Source organism: Bombyx mandarina, chromosome 06, assembly GCF_030267445.1.
Source record: "Bombyx mandarina strain Sakado chromosome 06, ASM3026744v2".
Taxonomy (NCBI): domain Eukaryota; kingdom Metazoa; phylum Arthropoda; class Insecta; order Lepidoptera; family Bombycidae; genus Bombyx; species Bombyx mandarina.
In genome coordinates, this window is record NC_143213.1 from 10,548,093 (window position 1) to 10,571,779 (window position 23,687).

Here is a 23,687-nt window from a genome sequence, read left to right on the forward strand (position 1 = left end):
TCTGTCTACGTACAATAGAGAAATATTTTTATATTCGTAGCACGTGGAATTTGAATGTTTTTTTTTTTCTTCCTAAATCGTTGGCACAAAGAAATTTCGCAGCACGGTTTAGTAAGGAAGGAAATTGTTATTCCCCGATATATAATAGATTCGATAAAAATGCAAGTAAACATAAATTTGACAGTCATATACCTTTTATGGGGTTAATGTGGTATTTATATTACAATGGAGTCATTTTAGTGGTAGGGCGTATCGTGAGCTCACACAGGTGGGGATGCATTACTGCTTCACGGCAGAAACAGACAGGGTGGTAGTACCTACCCATGCGGACTCACAAGAGGTCCTACCATCAGTAAAAGCTGCATTCAGTAAAATCTGCTTCGCAAGTGCAACCACCACTGGATCGGAATCGCAACCCGTTGAGAAGATCCAGCGAAAAATTCAGCAGAATAATGCGATGGGCTAAAATTCAAGTCGAATTCCTAGACGTATTCGAAGAGTACGCTGTCCTCTGTTTTAGTTTCGGCTACCGGTAGCTTCTATCAGCACCGAAAGCGGATCAAAAGGATCTGTAGGGAACTGTAAGGCGTCGATGGTGGTTACATGAGCCGGGTCGGTGTTGCGTTCTCGTTTCAAGGGTGAAACGGCTTTTGAGTATTACAATTTAGAGTTCGTCGCATCAACTTTGATAGGTACATTTGCAGTAAGCCTAGCAATATAAAAAAAAAAAAATCACAACTTAATTGCCTTAGTAGTATACACCTACATATGTTTTAAATTGTTTTTGTTTACTTTTAATATTAAATTTTCAATACTGATGCCTCATCGATGTAAAACAAAATTTATAATATATTGTCTACTCAGTGTTTTAAAAAAAGAAAAAAATCGTTGAGAATACTATTCATACTTAAAACTTGGTCGGGGAATTCTCTCGATCGTTCCCCGGGAACAATGAGGCTTCGCTCCAATATTTCCGCTATTTTGCGATTCAATCCTGAAAACAAAAGGGAAAATAAGCGCCCCGGAACCCTAGCATTGTTTAAGGCTCCACAAGGATTTTTCGATTATGAATAAAGACCGATTTAAATTATTGTTTCATTTTATTTCTAATCACCAATTTGAATAGCGTATTGGTTTTCTTTAAAGAAGTTAAAATGGCAGTTACTTTTTTTAAATAAAGGTAGTTAAGGTTTTTAGTATGTGAAAATTTTATAGTCCTTATTTTTTTATTGTTAAGTTCGATATACGATCTCACCACTTTATTACCTGGTGTTAAGTGGTACTTTCTGCACAAAATACTAATTAAATTAACCCGTGTGAAACAGGGGCGGGGTGCCCCTGCGGGGTGCGGGAAATACTGTTCATCATCGTTTTAATTTAACTAGTATCCTTTATATCTAGAATTGTATTGTTTTGTTACTTTTTGCGATGGCCTTTTTATATGATTTTACAAATTCATTTCACACACAAACATGAGTGAACATTATAAAAAAATAACATGCATACTGTATTAATCGGGTTTTGTGAAGAAAACTTTAACTCGATCGATTTAAAACAATGAAAACGTTTCTAGTTATCTTAAAATTGTTCCAATGATAATTACGCCCACACACAATTGAGAAATAACCAGGAAATTAGTGCATTAAGAGTAAGTGTTCATATCCGATCAGAGTAATTAGCAATTACTTTCCATTTTGGATTGCTAACCAAGTATCACATGAGTTAGCGAGCCAGAAATATTGATTAAATGTTTTGTGATTAATCTGTCAGAGCTTTTTGTGGCTCAGTTGGGTGAACGAGCTCAGAGTCCAATTGGTGTGAAGCGGTTACCGGAGCCCGTAGACACCTTCAGATGAGTGTGTTCTTTTTTTATTTATTGCTTAGATGGATGGACGAGCTCACAGCCCACGTGGTGTTAAGTGGTTACTGGAGCCCATAGACATCCACAACGTAAATGCGCCACACACCTTAAGATATAAGTTCTAAGGTCTCCAGTACAGTTACAACGGCTGCCCCACCCTTCAAACCGAAACGCATTAATGCTTCACGGCAGAATGCTCATGAGATCTAAATTTATCTGAGAATGAACTGAATGAGATCTGAATTGTTTAGTATAATGCCTGTTTCAACCGTCAAACAGAAAAGTTGCGGAAAATGCAGAAGAAGCCTTCCCATGCAGGATTGTGGTATGGAATGGGATTTTTTATATCTTTCGTACTGTTCACGGTTTATGGCGTGTCCCCATTTTTGATACAATATTTCGCATACGCTTATGTGAACCATCAGGCTGGTTGGTTGAAGTATACCAACCGTATAAAACTCCAGCATATCCGTATAAAACTCAGACAACGCTAGTATTAATTTCTCTGTAAATCCTTTCTTCGCTTTTACGACACTCACGGAAAGAGATATAGTAAAAGAGAAAGAGGTATAGTAATGTAGCCTATAGTAATTCTGGTTCAACACCACACAACCGTCAAGAATTACATTTCTTTGTATAAAAATCGAAACACAATTTCCCAGTTTATATTTGCCATCCAATTAATTTCTATTATAAAATTAGTTGAGCACTACAAGTCCTAGGATTGCAGTTATTCGTAAGGATATTTGGACTTTTGTTGTGAAATGAGTATACTTGAACTGCTTCTCTATAAGCGAACCAATATTTTCAATTGGTTCTCAAAGGCTTCTTTCAAATGTTTCATCCACATTACAAGTCGATGTTTCATTTTAGATGTGCTAACAAAACTCGATCGTTTAAAGACTACAAACTAACAGTTTCCCGGCGTGATACGTTAAGTCTATTTAAGTCAAGACGAGGTCCGAAAAGCTTAGCAAGATCATGCCGGATTTCACGGATTACCAGCTCGGAGCTGACCGCATTTTCGTTGAATATGGTGATAGTACGGTGGTTTTTATTAATGTTGGATACTATAGGCACTCATTTGTTTATTTATGTTAGATAAATAATCAACGATTTCCTGTTCTATGAGAATTGTCGGACTATCGGAGATTGATATACATATGGTATAGAGTCCCTTCTTTATTTCGCGGGAAAATCGTGTTTTTGGATCACTCGTAATTAGCATCAGAGTTGAAACAATAGGAGTTTTATTGTTGCAGCGGCTTACACAGTTCTAAGTTATACACATATTTTTTTTCGTCTTAAGTATTTTCGGCGGTAAAACGGTCCCGTGTTACAGACTATCTTATTTTTTTTCACCACTCGTGCGTTCCGGTTCATGCATCATAAAAAGGTGCGTTCTTAAACGCCACACATATTTATGTACCTTTACATGTATACACAATATACAGATAATAAACACTCAGATACAGACCAAGCAAGTTTCCACGATCCTCGATTCAGTACTACTGACTTTATTCCACCCCATTCTACTCCGCTCTTCAAACTGGAATCACGTCGCTGCAAAAAAGGATCATGTGCCCAGGGTGCTGCACAGTGACCGCGACTGAGGACACCTTACCGTCCAGATGAAGCAGGTGCTCAACGGCCAAGGTTATTTCGTTCTAGAGTCTTCATTTCACCTCGAAGGACCCGTCGTTCGGGCGTCCTTGGGGTGAATCGCGCGTCTAGTTGCAGTGTTGACCGCGATAACTGCCTTACCCTACCCGGGTTTTGATCTCTGGGGGATCAGACGCTTGGGCGAGAGAGCAGGGGAGTCATTTGATGTGGTAGGGCCCTAAAAATATCCTTGGGCCCCCATTCAGCTCCAAACATCTGCAAATCATAAAGTACCACATACCCCGCGCGCCTCCTAATCGCGGGGACCTTGGAGGATGTTCGGCCGCCGGTCCGAAAAAAAAGAATTCCATATATCTCAACTACGTAAATGCCGGTACCCGCCTTGAGATATAAGTTCTAAGTTTCAGTTACAGTATACAGCGGCTGCCTCACCCTTCAAATCGAAACGCTTTACTGTTTCACGGCAGAAATAGTCAGGGCTCTGGTACCTACACTTGCACGCTCACAAAACTAATTACCATAAGAAATAAGTCCGTACATTTTGATTAATAGTCATCTTAATGCTTCCGTCGTCCGTACCATTTACCATACTACCATTTACATTCTAGGGAATTTAAAATAGTTGTTTAATTTATCTATTAACCTCAGCTGAATTAGCATAAGATCCACATAAACACTTCCAGTTGAATTGAATAATCTCTCTCTGAATTTTAAAACTCTCCTAAAACGTTAGTGGTAAGTGAAATCTGGCGGAAATCCGAGCAGATCCCGGTGAAAGCTTCCGAAGATACTCTAAAAGGATCAAGTCCTGGATTTGCCCAGAATCTTATTGGTAACCGGACCATGCATATTAAAATCACCTAGATGCCTGCGAAGTGAGGGCCCTACAGAAAAATAATTTAACTACGAACTGGTTCTTTTAACAGCTTAAATTAGTGGGAACTCTTTTTTTTTTCTCTACCTATGCTGAAAGCCTTGCGAGGCTATTTCAGCTTCGCCCTAACATGTAGGTAAGCTCACGAAGCTCAAGCCGGAGTGTTGCTAACACTGGCCCTAGCAAGAGCAGTGCTTCGCAGAATCTACCACCGGACTACGACGAGAACGGTGACCGGTGCTTGCGGTACCTGAAAGCACCGTTAGGAGCTCGATTACTGTCACTCAAATACACAAACTACAATAAGCTAATACAAATAATAAGATATATGTTTTGACATTATTTTTTGTAATAATCTAGTATTGTCTTCTCAGATCTATTCTTGGAAAGAATGGTGAAGGAACACTACCTATCTGCTTAGTGCTGTTTGTTTGCATCATTATTTATCATTTCCATACTGTTGATGTATTATGTGTATGTAAGTGTATTAGTATGTATTGTATATAAGTATGTATATTGGTATATATTATATTATATAAACGGTGTATATTTTATTTATTGTATGTATATATTTTCTATAATAATGTATTATCTATAGTACACCGCAACATACCTGCTATATTTTAATATTTTCCAGAATTTCTGTAAATTAAACGGTTGTCTGAAAGAGATCTCTTTTAGCGATAAGACCGCCTATTGTACAAATGTATCGTAATTGTTTTTTTTGTAATGTAAATTGTGTTTTGGGGTGCAATAAAGTGTATTCTCTGTCTCTCTCTCTCTCTCTCTCTCTCTCTCTCTCTCTCTCTCTCTCTCTCTCTCTCTCTCTCTCTCTCTCTCTCTCTCTCTCTCTCTCTCTCTCTCTCTCTCTCTCTCTCTCTCTCTCTCTCTCTAGTCTTGTCGGTTCTAGCTTGGCTGCCTTTATAGTTGGTCTCACTCATGTGGTGTTACGTGGTTGTCGGGCTTCATGCCATGAATGCTGCCAATCACCTTGAGACACGAGGGTAAAGTTTCAACTATGTTGAACAACTCAATATAACAAAGGCCATGACTTCTTCGCGGAAGATATATTATGCGCTCTGGTCAATTACCAGTAAAGCAGCATGACATCTTTTATTCTAACTACTATTCGCCCTATGATTGAAAAGTCCTTTGACTTTTATTGACACCTCCAGATTTAGAATTCTTATATGTTAAATTTGCAGTATAGTTGCGTTTGAAAAATAAAACAACGATTATTTCCATTTTTTATTGCTAACACCAAAAGTCGCCAACAATGGATATGCAGAATAAAGCATTTATATTATCAGATAGAAAAGAAAACTGTATTGTCTTGACTGACAGTTGATGTGGTGTGGTAATATTTTCGTCGGTTTTCGCGAGAGACATAATCAAAACTACTCTAACGACTTGATCTCGCGTAACAATAAAAAAAATGTATTATTATTATTATTATAATAATTATAAATATATAATTATAATTATAAATATTATTATATTGCTACATGATGACCGATCTTTGCTCGGTTTTTTTTTTGATAACGCCATCTTGTTGTGTCTTTAAAGTGGTTAGTTGCCCTCAATTAAGAAAAATAGTATTAATATTCGCCAATAGATGTCGGGAAGAGTTGATTATTGAAAACACGAATAAAACAACATTTTTTGAAAATAAATCGTAGCTAAATCGATTTATCGCCCCCGATATTCCCTGTATACTAAATTTTATAAATAATATATTATATAAATAAATAATATATTAAAAATGTTATATATTATTGCTTTACGGTTTTCGTGCACTAACGTCCGTGCGAAACGATAGTAGAGATATGAGATTTGAAATTGAAAAATGTAATTTTTCATAAGGAAATAGTGAAACGAAGATTTTTCATAGAAAACTTTTATTCAATAACGTCGAGAACATTACATTCGATATCTTTGGGGTTATGTACTTAGATACTAAAAAATTACTTCTCAGGCTTTCGGTGCTTCCGTGGGCTTCAGATTTTTATACTGCAAACAAACAAAAAAACACGATAAAAAAAATGCGTTTCCACTTACTAATTCACCAGCCACGTTTGTATCATGTTAACAATGTCGATTCACTGCTAACGGCAGCCACTGATCGGTCTAATTATCATTTATGTTATGCAGAGTATGCAGATACGAAATATCTATTTACATGCTATGTTTAATTTGATAAGGGTGTTACGTCCGATTGTCACGAAAGCTATACACATTTATATATCCACATTTTACTGTTGGTAGGACCTCTTGTGAGTCCACACGGGAAGGTACCACCACCCTGCCTATTTTTGCCGTGAAGCAGTAATGCGTTTCGGTGTGAAGGGTGGGGCAGTCGTTGTAACTATGGTTGAGACCTTAGAACTTATATCTCAAGTGGGTGGCGCATTTACGTTGTCTATGAGCTACAGTAACCACTAAACATCAGGTGGGCTGTGAGCTCGTCCACCCATCTAAGCAATAAAAAAAAGCCGCCGTCGTTCCATTTCTTTCTTTTGTTTCTTTTCGAATCACCTGTCAACTCTCTGTCTTAGTCTATGTCCAGTCGTTGTAGGTCATATGTCCCATCAAAGAAGTTTTTTTTTATGATTGAAGTATTACTGGTGGTCTGGAGGCCTTTCCAGTTTCACCAGGAAGGGTGGGCGAGCAACAGCTCAGTCAGAAGGGGTGGGATTTGCTAACAGCTGCCCGAGCGCCTCCGAAGGAGACCTAACAACTGAAGAGCAACTGCTTCGCGATCAAAGAGGTTACACGCCACGACATGAAGATAATTATGTGAAGATCTATATGCGCTTTTTTTTTAATAAATAGGTGCCTCCTTCTCGCAGATACTTCCTTGTGTTTAAGTGCAATCAAACAGGAACGTGTGATTACTTTGCGAATAAGTAGAATGATAGTCTATTGCCCTAGCATCGGTGACTGCGCAAATTTTGCACATTTTACTGACTTCGGAGCTTTTTTCTTAGATAATTTCATTAGGAGAGAAGCCTGTATCGTTTAATGGACGTGGCTAATCATGATGATGGAAACTTCTTATATAGCATGATGATTAGATATTTAATTAGAAAATTTGGAATTATTCTAAAGAATTCGAATTCATTTTACTTTTAACTGTTCTTATCTCTTTGGTCACGCGATTCATATTATTATCGTAAAATACTTACAAATTCGTTGAAGCTGTCTACCATCGCGCCGAAGTTTTTCTTAACAGTCTCCGGGGCCAAGGCGGATTCAACTTTTCCGCTCAATTCGGCAATTGTTTTCTTCACATTCTCAGCCAGCGTATTTATGCTATTGTCTTCTTTAGGAGCATCTCGTTTGACGAATGCATGCACCTGTTCAAATCATTTTTTTTTTATTCAACATAAATGAAAGTACGTACTTATTGAACGTCAAAAAGAACTACCGCCAATTCACAAAAACTAGCTTCGGTCCTGAGAAGAACTGGCAAGAAAGTCAGCGGGCATGTCTTATTTTTTTTTAAATATTAGTTTTTTTTTAAATATTCATTTTTACAATAGATATTATAACGTAACAATTATTCCAATATTGAAATGCCCGGAGCGAACAGTTCATTCCCACTTTGTGCATCTTCTAGATAATCATTGACTTTATAGTATGCTTTATTGCACAGTTTTTCTTTAATAGTTTTCTTAAACCTATGTATATGTAGGTTCTGAACATTTTGTGGAATTTTGCTGTACAGGCGCACAGACATGAATCCGAATGAATTTCGTATCTTATGTAACCTACTCATCGGCACAACAAGCTTGTGTTTGTTCCTAGTATTTTTTAAGTGAGACTTTTTAGGAAACTCAATTTCAAATTTGATGTATGTTTTCGAACAAACATCAAATTTTAAAAAATGTACTGGGATGGAATAATGAGAACTTTAATTTCTTTAAATTTCTCCCTCAGGGATTCCTTTGAGTGCACGTTATAAATAGCACGTATAGCTCATTTCTGCAACATAAATGTTGTTAAAAATATGAATGTTGTATAAATATAAATAACTAGCGACCCGCCCTCGCTTCGCTTCGGAAACATTAAAACACACATGAAACCAAAAAAAAAAATTTAGAAAAAGTAGCCTATGTTCATCAGGGACAATGTCGGCTTCTAATGGAAAAATAATTTTTCAAATCGGCCCAGTAGTTTCGGAGCCTATTCGAAACAAACAAACAAACAAATCTTTCCTCTTTATAATATTAGTATAGATAATAAATGTTGATAAAAACATTATTGGTCATCTAATACTATAAACAGTTGGATACTTATTATGCCGCATTCAGTTGCCAGTTTATCCACAAAATCTATTTTAGGGGCTGAGCATCATTTAATTTCATTAATATTTCACAGCAAGTAAACGATGTAAAACCGTTACAGTTTCGGTTTGATCTAAAAGCGAGTGGCGGTATTAACGTTGTAATTTCTACGGGTCATGGTAATCATACAACTTTGGTTCATAAGCCCTACTAGTCTCCAATAGAATAATGAAATAGATCGAAACCACAACATTAACTGTGAACATGTGAAGTTTTAAACAAAATTTTGTAATGCGCATCGAAAATGATTTTAAAATGATCCTAAAATTTAATTACAATATTAAAATAATTATATTATATGCCGCAGAGGTAATTCTATAAAAAAAAAAACAAAGATTATAAAGAGCCTATCAGACGTTTGCTTTTTGTGCGTAAAATTGTAGATCTATTAAGTCAGCAGTCATCTTTCGTCACCTCAACCTCATCGTACGATATTAAAAAAAACCTAAGTTGATTTGAGACCAAAATAAGAATCGTTTAATGTTATCGTATTCACGAGCAACAGAGAGATACAGCTTACATTTCAACAAGTTAAAATAAGTATAAATCTAGGCGGACGCAGTCGTAGGCACAGTTAGAGATAAAAATGATCCATTTTCATATATTGATTTCGTGAACACGAAAATTTTATGAAGTCGAAATTTTATGTATTCAAAACGTCGGCTTATTTATAACGACAAAATGAAACAATACTTGACTACTGTTATTTACAGAAGCAGTAGTTTTATATACGGAAATATATCGTCCGGTTTTCTATGAAGAATTACGGCAATAAGGTATAAATGAGTTTTAGTTATGGTGAGTTTTAGCTTACACCGGTGGTAGGACCTCTTGTGAGTCCGCACGGGAAGGTACCACCACCCTGCCTATTTCTGCCGTGAAGCAGTAATACGTTTCGGTTTGAAGAGCGGGGCAGCCGTTGTAACTATACTTGAGACCTTAGAACTTATATCTCAAGGCGGGTGGCACACTTACGCTGTAGATGTCTTTGGGCTCCAGTAACCACTTAACACCACACCCAACTAAGCTTATAAAAACAAAACAAAAAAAAGTTATAACAAAAATGGAAATTGAAATAAAACTACTTACATTGGCGAGGCAGATAGCCAACAAGATAATCAGCAGCTTGTTCATTTTGGATATTTGAGAACGTCTTCACGAATCGGCTACAGAATCACCACTGGCTCTTTCTGTGCCGTAGCCCTCTTTATGTTAACAGAGCTCATTAACTTATTTGTCAGTATAATAAGATAATGTGATCTAATTAATAAACGAGAAACCGTTAATTAGCGTTTCCGAGAACCCTAAAGCGCTGATAACAATTTGTTTTTGTTTACACGACCTCATCACCCACAGCAATTGAAAAATAAATAGTAGATTAGAACAGCAAATATTACCATCCATTAGAAAAGATTGACGGAAAATTTCCTAAAGTTTACAAAAAAAAGGTACAAATTTAAAGTTACTCACATACGTAATTGTTGGCACGTATTAAATAAAACATCAAGAACATTCCGAATATTTCATACTTCACTTTATTGATTATAATACAGGGGTTTTTTTTAATTAATTTCTTGTTGCTCCTTGGTGTATTGGAGCATTTAGATTTTATATCTACATTGATACGTGAGGTCAAAGGCCCCTGATTATTACTTGAGCGTTTTTCGGTCGCCAACCGGCATTTACTTTTGGTAGGGCGTATTGTAAAACCTGTACCGAGACGTACCAACGTCTGGCCTATTTCTGCCGCGAATCAGTCTTTAATTTAGGTTTGATGGGCGGAATAGCGGCTTATATATATATAAAATACAGTTGAAACTTCGATATCATGTCTCGAGGTGGGTGAAGGCATTGACGTTCTGATATTTTAGTTCTGCGGTATCAGTTATAATCAGAAAAAAAATTAAATTAACATTGCCTAAAGGCTTAACAAACCTGGTAAAATCGTATCGAGCAATGGGATTGTCGAATTACGCAGTCAGATATCAATTTTTTAAATGAAATACGTATATCAAAAATGTTCTCGACTGACTTCCACGGTGAAGGAGTAACATCGTGTAACACAAATCAAATCCGCAAAAATTTTAATATGTGTAATTACTGGTGGTAGTCAGAGCACACACGGATAGGTAAGCTTACCTAGCTTATTTCTGCTGTAAAGCAGTAATTCGTTTAGGTTTGAAGCAGCCAGCTCCAGTGGGCAGCCGTTGTACTGTAAAAATTGGGATCTATTGACATTTTTAGACCATTAAGATCTCGAGGTGGGTGTCAGTATTTAAGTTGTTCATGTTAATTAAATAAATTTTATTATTAATTTTACTATTTTAATTTTATTGTTATAAACATTCAAATAAAATCCGCAGTGCCATTTACAAATACATTTTATTACCATAACGAGAACGCTATAACCAAAGTACTGAATTGAAAGTGTCTACGCCCAAATCGATTCCTGTGTTGTAGTACTTTTCGCGGTCAAATCTTCGAACTGAAAATGAATGTATTTAAAAAATAAATAAATTGCAATATGATTATACTAAGCAATTGTTTTCAGCAGTAACAATGTAATACTTCTAAATCTCTGTGTGATGCTTTCGTATCGTAAAAACAAAAAACCCAAAGTATCGTATATCGCACAGCTGTTAGCAGTAAATAAACAGAATACCTGAATAAAAACTGGTGGTAGGATCTCTCATGAGTCCGCACCACCCCGCCTATTTCTGCCGTGAAGCAGCAATGCGTTTCGGTTTGAAGGGCGGGGCAGCCGGTCTAACTATACTGAGACCTTAGAACTTGTGTCTCAAGGTGGGTGGCGCGTTTACGTTGTAAAGTATATGAGCTCCAGTGACCATTTAACACCAGGTGGGCTGTGAGCTCGTACACCCATCTAAGCAATAAAAAAAATATCTGAAAATTGTTGCTATATCGTTTATCGGAAATAATTCGTAGAGTTCTTTAAAAAAATACTTTAAAAGATTTGATGGGCGAACCGTCATTATAGCTAAATCATTTCATAAAATAAATGCTTGGCCGATGTGGGGATCGAACCCACGACCCTCGGCTCAACAGTCAGGAGTGCAAGAGTCAAACATTTAAAAATTAAAACAAACTTTATTTACGCTTTGATCTTACGACCAAACTAATACCGTATAGATTGAAATGACTGATAAATAATCCGAGACCACGAAAACTGCGAAGAATTCCGCATGTCGAAAATAATTTATAATTACAATAAAAAAACCTAGGGATTAAACCGTAGAAGTAGTAGAAAAATATTAGTTTTTTTTATTACTTTAAATTTAAATTGAAAGTTTCGACCTTAACTTACAAGCTGCGTAGAGGTAGTCACGTGATGTCTATAAGCTTCGGTATCCGGATCTGAGGTACTAATCTATATATTAATACGTGAAGCAAAAGCTTTGTAGGTACCCCTTTTTACGAAAATTGCGCGGACGGAGGAGTATGAAATTTCCCACACTTATAAAGAATATAGAGAAGGAGTGCAGAAAGTTAATATTTTTTTAAATTATACCTATAAAATACATTAAATCAATAAAATAAAATAAAAACATTACACGTACTACCATGTATTTGACACACACGCAGGCATATTATTTGTTTATTGTCAAACTCCTTATTGCTTATAGTCCGTGGTCAAATTGAGAATAGATTGAATATTGTTTGTCTTTATTAATTGTCTAAAGCAGTGATTCTCAACATTTTTTTTGTTGCGGCACATATTTAACGATATCAAAATTTGGCGGCACACAAAAAAAAAGATAAAAATTATTTACTTACTACAACACACTGCATAAATAGTTTATCAAAAAATTTTAATATACGAAATAAACTAAAATATACTATATTTTTTATTGTGTTTTTTAAATATATATTCATGTTTAAAATATTTTTCTTTTAAAGTGGTATAATTTAATATTATTACATTATTATAAATATTCGCAAAATTTGGCGGCACACTTTTGAAATTTGGCGGCACACAAAAGTGCCGCGGAACAGTGGTTGAGAATCACTGGTCTAAAGTGTAGTCTTGGCGAAATCTGGACAATAATCTTAGACAATAGAATCATAATACTGCACAAACTTATAATTTCAATTAATTATAGTCGAATTTCGACTACCAGGGGACCACTAGTAATCAGTTAAAACGAGGACCGTGTGCTATTTCTGCATTACAGGACTCACCGCTTTAGAAAATCTATTAATCTGATCACCAATAACATTAAAGACAGGTTTCAATTGATGCACATTAACATCGTCCACCGATTTGGCCAGGGTTAAATCCAAGCACTTCCTGAACATGTCCATGTTTGTTTGAAATGATTCTAATATATTCGGGGGGGTCGATGGTGTGTCTCTCTTCACCACGTACGCTCCGTTTACCTGAAAATTGACACGATGAAAACCTTCACAGTGCTAAATGCTGCTTGTATGTATCTGTGTATGTATCATCATCATCATCATCATCAGCCTTTATCTACCCACTGCTGGACCTGCCTGCCTTCTCCAATGCCTTCCAATGCGGTCCTCCGCCTTCCCCATCCAACGACTTCCCGCCGTGCGCACTAGGTTGTCGGTCCACCTTGTTTGAAGGACGCCCCACTTATGTATGTATGTACGTATGTATGTATGTAATATATTTATTCATAAAAAGTTACACTTTCATATAAAATCATGCCCCGCAAAACTGCTTACGCAGTTTGACTGCAGGTAACTCGCTTTATATAAACATAGCTTATAAATTATTAAATTAGATTATTTTAATACAATTAATTTACATAAATGGTTACAACGTATTTAACAAGTGTTTTTTAATAAACTTTTAAATTTAGCAAGTATAGGTTCACGTCTTATGTCCTCTACTACGTCATTTCGGATCCTCCCAACCCACTAACGGTGCTTTTAGGTACCTCAAGCACCAGTCACCGTTCTTATCGAACCCGTCGCTTGCGACGAAGGGCTCGGCGAGTAAATTAACCCTCAGACACAGCCCACTGAGTTTCTCGCTGGATCTTCTCAGTGGGTCGCGTTTCCGATCCGGTGGTAGATTCTACGAAGCACGGCTCTTGCTAGGGTTCGTGTTAGCAACGTCATCAGGTTTGAGCCCCGTGAGCTCACCTACTAGTTAAGGCGACGCTGATATAGCCTCTCAAAGCTATCAGCTTAGGTAGGAAAACAACTGTCCTCGGGTAAACTATTGAGTAAGTATGGAACTCGTTTTTTTAACGTTTTATCTCCATAGTAATTTTGTACCATGGGTATTACAAAATTACCTTTGGACATTGACCTTGTGCCAGTTTTATGTTGCACCAAATTAGTTAAACGATCTTGTTTACTATGATTGTTTACAAGTAGAAGATATTTATGTTTCAGGCTAGCCGGTAAAATTTTACATATTTTATATAGTTTATAGTAATCTCCTTTACACTGATTCTTTGTCTTTTTATTTACGAGTAATTTTAAAAATCTTGTTTGCAATGATTCTATTTTATCTACGTATGTTTTCTCTTTCGAAGAGAAGTTATGCTTCTCTTTCGAAGCAATCAACGCTGGTATCAAACATAGCCGAATGACTCAAAGATGGAATTGCAACGTGTAATGATCCTCCTCCTTCCGTCGCGAGTCCTCAATGCTGAGGATCGCGACCTCTGTGGGATTTCAGAATCTTCCGGCGGACTATATCACGCCACGTCGATCTGACCTCGGTGGCGTAATGTATGCGTAATGATCAGGTGACCAAAAAAAGAAGATGACGATACGAATTGGCGATTCGGCTGATTGTTTTGTAAGTTTAAAGGAAGTAATGAGAAATGGGCCCAAAACCTGAAGATAAAATCTGTTCTGAATCAGTTAAGCTTATCAACATTAATAAATAGATAATGGGTTTCTTATTTTACGTCGTTTCAGTCTGGACAGAGCGTTCGTGGTCATGATGTAGCTCTTTCTTTCTCTCTCACGAAGTCTTGCCGCCTCCTTCGTTTTGCATTAGGTATGGGATACCAACGTACTAAGGCTAGCTCGAGGAAGTTACCATTGTTTTAATTTAACACCAGACGATAAACATATTATAGCTATTAATGACGTCACTAGATATTCTTGGCAACATTTGATTTGCAGTAAAGCAATAGAGCAACCACTTACGTTTATTTCTCAGTTGAATTTTTATAACTTGTATCATATTATATGTTGTACCATTCTACAATAAATCATTTTTTTTTTGCATAGTTCGTTGGACGAGCTCACAGCCCACCTGGTGTTAAGTGATTACTGAAGCCCGTACATCTATAACGTAAATGCGCCACCCACCTTGAGATATAAGTTCTAAGGTCTCATAATAGTTACAACAGCTGCCCCACCCTTCAAACCGAAACGCATTATTGCTTCACGGCAGAAATATGGGTTGGCGGTGGTACCTACCCGTGCGGACTCACAAGAGGTCCTATCACCTGTAATTTCTCAATATACGTACCAGTAAACTAAGCTGCGCAATAAACTATATTCTATCTGTTCACAGCCTCATAAAGTTTATTGATATTAGCAAGAAATTTTGACTGATGCAAGAAATTTTACTAAACTCTCTATATTAAAAAAAAAGCCTAGCAATTTTCATTCGTCAATTGTTTTTCGTTTAATGATCGTTGAAATATTAACTGCGTCCGTTGCTCGGAACAGCCCTCCGAGTCTTGTTCTCCGATATAGGGCTATCAAACATTTTACATTTTAGTAAGTCCCTGGCGAGCTTTATCCGGATTGATCCGGGCACTTCCCTAATATCATCATCCAATCTGCTAAATTGCTACTTTTTTGCAAACACCGTCATTACATGCCGCTTCCTTGATCACGTTTTTGTGAAAATTTAATTAGTTTTAAATGCGAATTGAAGATACGTTTAGGTATATTTTTTTATCAAAATCACTCAGAGTATTAGCGAGTTTTTGATCATGGCAATCTTAAGAACTGCTTCAAGTATTCGTGTATTTCGATTTGCAATGGATCTATGTAGTTGTGAATGACTTGTGTTTCGACGCTTCCACAAAAATAAATCATGTACTTGTCCGTCATGCCGGAATAAGAGCCTTTTTTATTGCTTAAATGGGTGGGTCACAGCCCATCTAGTGTTAAGTGGTTACTGGAGCCATCCACAACGTAAATGCGCCACCCACCTATGAGATATAAGTTCTAAGGTCTCAAGTATAGTTACAACGGCTGCCCCACCCTACAAACCGAAACGCATTACTGCTTCACAGCAGAAATAAGCAGGGCGGTGGTACCCACCCGCGCGGACTCACAAGAGGTCCTACCACCAGTAATTACGAAAATTATAATTTTGCGAGCTTCATTTTTATTACACGATGCTATTCCTTCACCGTGGAAGTCAATTGTGAACATTTGTTGAGTACGTATTTCATTAAAAAAATTGATACCCGCCTGCGGGATTCGAATACCGGCGCACTAGCATCGCCACGAATACGTCGGACGTCTTATCCATTAGGCCACGACGCGGCGACGACTTCAAAAGCTTCAAAAGCCTTTTTACTAATTAAGGTGACAGCTGGACTCGCGTACCAATTAAACACGTAATACTTGTGTGAGCTTGTTCGTTTAAAATAGGCTAAATTTAATCAACTTACGCGATATGAATGTGTGTATCCAACTTATAACTCACCTCAAGCAAAAGTGCACATAGAATGTTCACTACAACAACTATGTTAAGTTTCATCATTGTAAGTGCTTGTAAGATTTGCTATTAAATTTAACGACAAACTGAATTATGTATCTCAGCTCATACCATTTTAAGTACCTAGCCGATGTAACACTAGCCAAACCGTATAAATTAGCATAAGCGTATCGAAAACTACAGCGGGTTGTACAATTTTGTCGTTAAATTAATTTCATATCCTTTTTTTATTGCACTTGTAGGCAGACGAGCATACGGCCCATCTGATAGTGAGTGGTTACAGTCGCCCATGGACTTCAGCAATGCCAGGGGCAGAGCCAAGCCGCTGCCTACCGTTAAGTACTCTCCACAAGCCTCGTTTGAAAAAGGATATATCATAGCGCTCGGGAAACACCGTAGAGGGGAGTTCATTCCAAAGCGGAATAATACGTAGCAAAAAAGATCTCTGGAAACGCAATTTGGATGAACGCAGTGGCTCCAGGTAGTATGGATGAACTCTATTCCGGTGGCGGGCGGTGCGATGGTAAAAACGAGATGATGGAATCATCTCAAACAATTCCTCAGCGCACTCCCCGTGGAACATACGTTAAAAATATCGAGAGAAGCGGATGCTATTTATCTAGTCAACCCTGAGAACGTATCACGTGTCATTTTTACACTGCTGCCTGTCTCGTAAGCATTAAGATCTTAATGTAATAAGAATATATTCATGCACGTGTTGTGAAACGTGAGCACTAGTCAACGATTGGAATGAAAAATGGAAAGTCTACAAATAAATGAATTGTCTGACAAACATCCTGTATATAGAATTCACGTCACACATTAGCCGCAATACCGGTATTGACGGTCAAAGGTTGCTTCAAGTAAACAAACACAATGTTTACTTATTTTTTCAATTCTCTTGTTAAATGTGATTCGCACGATGATCGTGCTAAATCATTGCTATCATAAAAAGACATAACAGTACATCACTACATTTATATCTAATCAGAAGATCCAATTTATTATATTTACTTAACTTACATAACATAACTTTTGTAAATGTATGTTTCATTTTTAACGAACTCACGGCCCACCCGATCATAAGTGGTTACCTCAGCCCACAAACACCAACCACGTCAATGCCGCCGCCAAAATTACAAATTAAGGTAGGAGTTGGCAGGAAATTTGAATAAAGAAATAAAATCACAGAAATCTTTATATTAATAACGCATAGTTGGGTGATGGCGAAGCTGGTTTTGGGCAATTATCGAAGCCCATCGGCGTCAGCAACGCGAATGCCACCTTGGCACATGAGGTCAAAATCTCATTTGTATTTGATGTCTCGCCCTCCAAAGCGGAACACGTGACTGATTTGCAGCAGAAAAGAACAAGATATCGGTATCTACCCTTGTTAATTTACAATGTACCCTACGTCACTTTACACTTCTAAATATTGACATATCGTTTAGATTTCTGTACTGAGTGTGCTACAATTAAGGAAGAATGTTAGGATTTTATTCTGGATCGAATGCAATCGTGACCTAGCAAGAAAGATACCCGATTTATTCGTATCCAGTCAGATATTAGGGTTCAAATCTCACAGCAAATAACAATTTAGCTATCGGTCAGTCTATTAATGCTCTTGTCTACCCATTTTTTTTATTGCTTAGATGAGTGGACGAGCTCACAGCCCATAGACACCTACAACGTAAATGCGCCACTCACCTTGAGATATAAGATCTAAGGTCTCAAGTATAGTTACAACGGCTGCCCCCCCCCCTTCAAATCGAAACGCATTACTGCTTCACGGCAAAAATAGGCAGGGTGGTGATACCTACCCGCGCGGACCGACAAGAGGTCCTAACACCAGTGTCTGTATCTTGTATCTTGTGAAATTAATAATAAAATTTAAAATATTACGACCAAAGAAAATCCTTGATATTCGAATTTTTTTGTTCTTAAAATAACTAAGATTTTTTTTGTTCTTAAAATACCTTATTTAAGTATTAGCTATGGGTTGGGATACAAATAAAACATATCCTAAAATGTATCAGCGTTATTATCATAAAAAAGCCCAACATTTTATATATTTCATAAAAAAGTATCCTTTAAAATTACATTATAGCTGCAGAAGCAATAGAATAATAAATAAATACTGAAATTTTATTCTTTATTATTTCAAATATATTAACAATCCTGTAACTATTAAATATTATACAAATATATTAAAATATAATACATATCATAGCATATTCAATTATGAATTTTAAATATATTATTTCATATCACATGTATTTTACGCATATCCCTGACGTAAATTCCTTATATACACAAAACGTTTGATTGTGATACTTTCACTAGTACAAAACTTCGAAACGCTTCGATTTGAGATATCATTGCCAGCTATCGTTTATGACAAGCTACTTATGCTGGAATAGAATACGGTAAATAATTGTCATACTTCATTAAGCATTATTAACTTAGAATCCCCTTTATTCATTTAGCCTGTTTTTTTATTCTCCTACAATGTCGGGTTCTATACCAATTCTATCATTTATATCACTTGACCCCTGATCATCGTTTTCATAATCTGAATCAATATCACTATCATCGTAATCCTCTACATCATCTTCGGTCTCCATCTCACTATTATTTATCACGTGCTGTTTTACTGCGCTGATCTGTAAATTAATAAAAACATAAACTTACACAATAGTACATAAAAATAATAATATAGAGTGCCGAGGATAATTTAAACATAATAAAAATTATAGAGATTCTCTTTGAATACAAAAGATAAAATAACGATTGAAGGGCTTTTTCTCAATTATTGATAAATAAATAAACATGAATTAAGTTGTGTAAAGTTAAATTATGATTTTGATTATAAAATAGTAATTGTTATGCTTATCCCTAACTTATATGTACCCAAGTCAAAGAAGCGTAGATAATTTTTCATGTTCACATTTATTTTTAACATAGAAAATTAAATAGAGTTTAATTTTAAATAAATTTAACTATTAACACACAATATCTGAAATTTAATTTAAATCATTTACTTCATAAACTAGCTAATAATATGTCTTGCGTGTTTGTCTGTCAAACAAATATTACAAAATTTTAATCTACACTAAAGTACTGTTAGGAAAATAGATATGATTACAATTTATTAGTTTTTTGGATCACAGTAGTAATCTGTGACAATAGTGCCAATGGAATCGTTGTAGAGAGAGATTAATCAAATTACAAATAACGAATGCACGCAAACTTTCTCGAAAAAAAAAAGATGTTTGATACGATAATATTTAAAAAAGCCTACATTGGTGTAATACGCAATGTAACAGAATTAAAATTCGTTATTTATGCATTTAATAAATTAATATTATTTTTTGTTTACGTCGATGCAATAAAAACGAATATCGACTTCTGATATAATTTGATTACACTCTGTATATTCACGTCACTTCGAATAAGTGTGTACATTTTTGTTAGTTTTTCTATACGATGGTTTCTTGGTTCATATTTCGCGTAATTCAATTTCATTACCGTTAAATTAATTTATAGAAATCAAAACACAGATAGGTGAAAAATTTGACGGTAGTCATTAAAATTACTGTTTTAACAATTGCGCAGGCATGATGCAGCTTTGTAATTACTAGAGGTCGAAGTAGGTAGATTGATTGATGATTAGAAGGTCGCTGACGTCAAAGTAGAGGATAATATGGATATGCCTCCAAAATATCGGAACTTCATATTTATTGTGATATTTGTTCCGGAATTTTAAAATTAGCATGAATCTGTGTTTAAGATGTAAAACGTATTAATAATATTAATCTACGCTACCAGTGCTAGCTAATGGTGAAAGAAATCAGTATTTTATTTTATACAAAAACACCGTGGAATAGTTACACCGTATTTTGTCCCTTTCTGTTAAATTAGAAATGGCGCTTGTCAGTACGAGACAAAACTTAGACAGGGCTTTTTGTTACTTTATCTCATAAATATAGAAATTGTATCCGATGAGGATTAAAAATATTTTTTTTCAATTTAAAAAAACAATAATTATGGATAAAATGGCATGTCCATATTATAATATCTTGACACAAGTATATAAAACCAATCTACCTACTCCGACCACTGGTACTACTGGACCTACCAATCGTATATAAGTTTACTGACCATGCTGTTAATCTGGTCTACGAAGGACCCCATTCTGTCGATGAAAGAGTCTCCCTCGTCGGTCCCCTGAAGTCTTGACAGTGCGGGCTGCACTTGCGATTCTGCTGCAGCGTTCATATTCTGTACAGCATCAGTCATGTACGGCTCGTAGTCCGGAACGCGGAACGGAACAGTCCTTTCTGTTGGCGATCCATGGGCCTAAAAATAAGAATGGAAGCCACCGGAATGCTTGTTATAAGTTATTGGGATAGATTTTAATAAGAGCTACGGGATTTTTTTGGCAACATCAGAATCAATATTTGTACTGTTTAAAAAAATTATGATTTATCCGTATATATTCCGATGCAACGGTGTTCGAATCCCGTAGGCGGGTACGACCAACGGGGGAGGCTGTGAGCTCGTCCACCCATTTAAGCAATAAAAAAAAAGTAGTTATAACAAGTTTTTATCTTTAATTCTTAGGTGCTCGATCTCTAAGTCGTATATTTTACCAATCATCGATTGAAGAAATCTTTAAGTAGAAACAGATAAATTCAACACATCCAATTTGAAACATTCAAAATATATACGCTGGGTTAACGAATTAATAAAAGGTGTTAGACCGATGATCTGGAAACATAAAAAAAATGAAAACAAAAAAACATTACAAAAAATGTGGATTCCTGTATGACATTTCATTGTTGTTTGTAGATGCGTGTACGACCTCACTGAGTGAGGTGCTGTTAGATGGTCATCGGAGTTCATAGACATCAGGTTAATGGCACCGCTCATCTTGAGACATGAATTCCAAGTTCCAGTTTCTACGGTACACTAGCTGCCCTGCCCGTCACCACCGAAACGCGTCACTGCTTCTCGGTAGAAAAAGGCAAGGTGGAGGAGGCACATCTACCTGTGTGGTCTCACAAGACGCCCTACCACCACTAATTACGCAAATTATATTTTTTACGGGTTCGATTTTTATTACACGATGTTATAACTTCGTCGTGGAAGTAATTCATGAACATCTGTTAAGTACGTATTTCATTAGAAAAATTGGCACCTGCCTGCGGGATTCGAATACCGGCGCACTAGCATCGCTCGATACGAATGAAACACACGTCGTATCCTTTAGGCTACAATGACTGAAAATCGTTCAATTGATTTTTTTTTAATGATTCAAGGATTACTGGTGGCCCGGAGGCCTTTCCAGTTTCACTTGGACAGGTGGGCGAGCCAAGACTCAGCCAGGAGGGGTGGGATTTGCTAACAGCCGCCCGAGCGCCTCCGAAGGAGACCTAACAACTCAGAAACAATTGAATTGTTTTACTTATCTCTATTCATTGACAACAAAACTTGTTTGCTTCAATATGATTAAATAAAACTCACGTAAAACAAGACCGAACCGACAAAGACAAACGCTAATATTGTTAAGAACGTCATGTTCAATGAAGAAAACACAAAAAAATCACGAGAAAATGTAAATGAGTTCGCCTATTTATAAACACGTATACCTTTGTTCGTCGATTCGATGACTCAGGAATGTCACGTTTTCTGAATATCGTAATGATAAAATTTATTCGCGGTACGTGAATAATGAATACTCATTGATGACTATAATGTTGTTGTGCTGTAGGTAGTCTACAACAAACTTGCCAATTACTTAGTGAATGTTTAATTTGAAGTCGTCGTGGCCTAACGGATAAGACGTCCGGTGCATTCGTGTTGAGCGATGCACCGGTATTCGAATCTCAGGCGGGTACCAATTTTTCTAATGAAATACGTACTCAACAAATGTTCACGATTGATTTCCACGGTGAAGGAATAACATCGTGTAATAAAAATGAAAGCCGCAAAATTATAATTTGCGTAATTACTGGTTGTAGGACCTCTTGTTAGTCCGCGCGAGTGGGTACCACCACCTTGCCTATTTCTGCCGTGAAGCACTAATGCGTTTCGGTTTGAAGGGTGGGGCAGCCGTTGTAACTATACTTGAGACCTTAGAACTTATATCTCAAGGTGGGTGGCGAATTTACGTTGTGGATGTCTATGGGCCCCAGTAACCACTTAACACCAGGTGGGCTGTGAGCTCGCCCACCCATATAAGCAATAAAAAAAAAGCTAAAAAACTTTACCTATCTTAATTGCACGGTGCATGGTTTCAAATTTTTGTTTTTGTTCCGTAGACAGCTAATGTAACTCTTAGGCCATTTAGGCTGTGCGAGCGTCACTACTTCGAGACAAGAGTTGAAATGCGAATACGATTTTTGAATATGCTTACGTCCTACCTGTTGTTCCAACTTGAATACAATTTGAAGACTACATTATATGTAATTGAGACTTAAGTCCCTTGTCTTAGAGTGGATAACGGCATTAGCGTTTGTTATATCAGGTTACCCTAGATGGGCAGCAAGCACATCTACTTAGAGCAAAAGCAAACTATTTAAGGCAAATCATTTAATATTTAAGGACTTAAAATGAATGATTTTAAGATACGGTTAATCACCCAAATAGTTGTGGGTCCGGTCATCATTCTCGTCGAACCCATCGCTTGCCATGAAGGGTTCAGCGAGTAAATTAACCCACAGATACAGCCCACTGTGGCTGTTGTGTGTCCGGTGGTAGATTCTGCAAAGCATGGTTCTTGCTAGGGTTCGTGTTAGCAACAACCTCACTTGTGGGCGAAATATTTTTAAACTGCAAGGGTTGCAACTATAAGGGCGTGTTTTATTTATGTATATACGGAAAATATAAGTAGAAGCAGTAGCTTATGATTGGATGTTAAAGTTAATTCTTAGAATTCTATTTATTTATTTATTAGGAATACTTTCTACTAGACTGTATGGAAGAAGGACGGTGCAATTTGGGAAAGTCAACAGGTATACTCAGAAAAGAATTTCCACTTAACTTAAAACGTCTACCTTTCAAGCTATTTATCCTCACTGTCTATACTAATATTATAAAGAGGAAAGATTTGTTTGTTTGTTTGTTTCGAATAGGCTCCGAAACTACTGGACCGATTTGAAAAATTATTTTTCCATTAGAAGCCGACATTGTCCCTGATGAACATAGGCTACTTTTTTTTTTTTTTTTTTGGTTTCATGTGTGTTTTAATGTTTCCGAAGCGAAGAGAGGGCGGGTCGCTAGTATTTA

At 36.6% G+C, this 23,687-nt stretch overlaps 4 protein-coding genes across 4 annotated transcripts in view; 1 reads left to right on the top strand and 3 right to left on the bottom strand.

Annotated features, from left to right (window-relative positions):
- The window catches only part of Sol1 (CUB domain-containing protein Sol1), a 320,961-nt gene that overhangs the window by 224,774 nt on the left and 72,500 nt on the right, over window positions 1-23,687 (top strand). The gene's annotated exons all lie outside the window — the stretch shown is intronic.
- LOC149502836 (uncharacterized) lies at window positions 6,240-9,951 on the bottom strand. The gene is made up of 3 exons (XM_089728376.1): window positions 9,794-9,951; window positions 7,544-7,714; window positions 6,240-6,368 (listed from the first exon to the last, which is right to left on the bottom strand). Exons 1-3 carry the CDS (start codon window positions 9,836-9,838, stop codon window positions 6,330-6,332), a joined length of 255 nt encoding a protein of 84 aa, XP_089584502.1. The 5' UTR covers window positions 9,839-9,951; the 3' UTR covers window positions 6,240-6,329.
- LOC114246518 (uncharacterized) lies at window positions 11,068-16,520 on the bottom strand. The gene is made up of 3 exons (XM_028179072.2): window positions 16,386-16,520; window positions 12,905-13,102; window positions 11,068-11,189 (listed from the first exon to the last, which is right to left on the bottom strand). The coding sequence occupies exons 1-3, from the start codon at window positions 16,440-16,442 to the stop codon at window positions 11,136-11,138; spliced, it is 309 nt and encodes a 102-aa protein (XP_028034873.2). The 5' UTR covers window positions 16,443-16,520; the 3' UTR covers window positions 11,068-11,135.
- LOC114246517 (uncharacterized) lies at window positions 18,550-22,025 on the bottom strand. The gene is made up of 3 exons (XM_028179071.2): window positions 21,924-22,025; window positions 20,559-20,756; window positions 18,550-19,060 (listed from the first exon to the last, which is right to left on the bottom strand). The coding sequence occupies exons 1-3, from the start codon at window positions 21,975-21,977 to the stop codon at window positions 18,893-18,895; spliced, it is 420 nt and encodes a 139-aa protein (XP_028034872.2). The 5' UTR covers window positions 21,978-22,025; the 3' UTR covers window positions 18,550-18,892.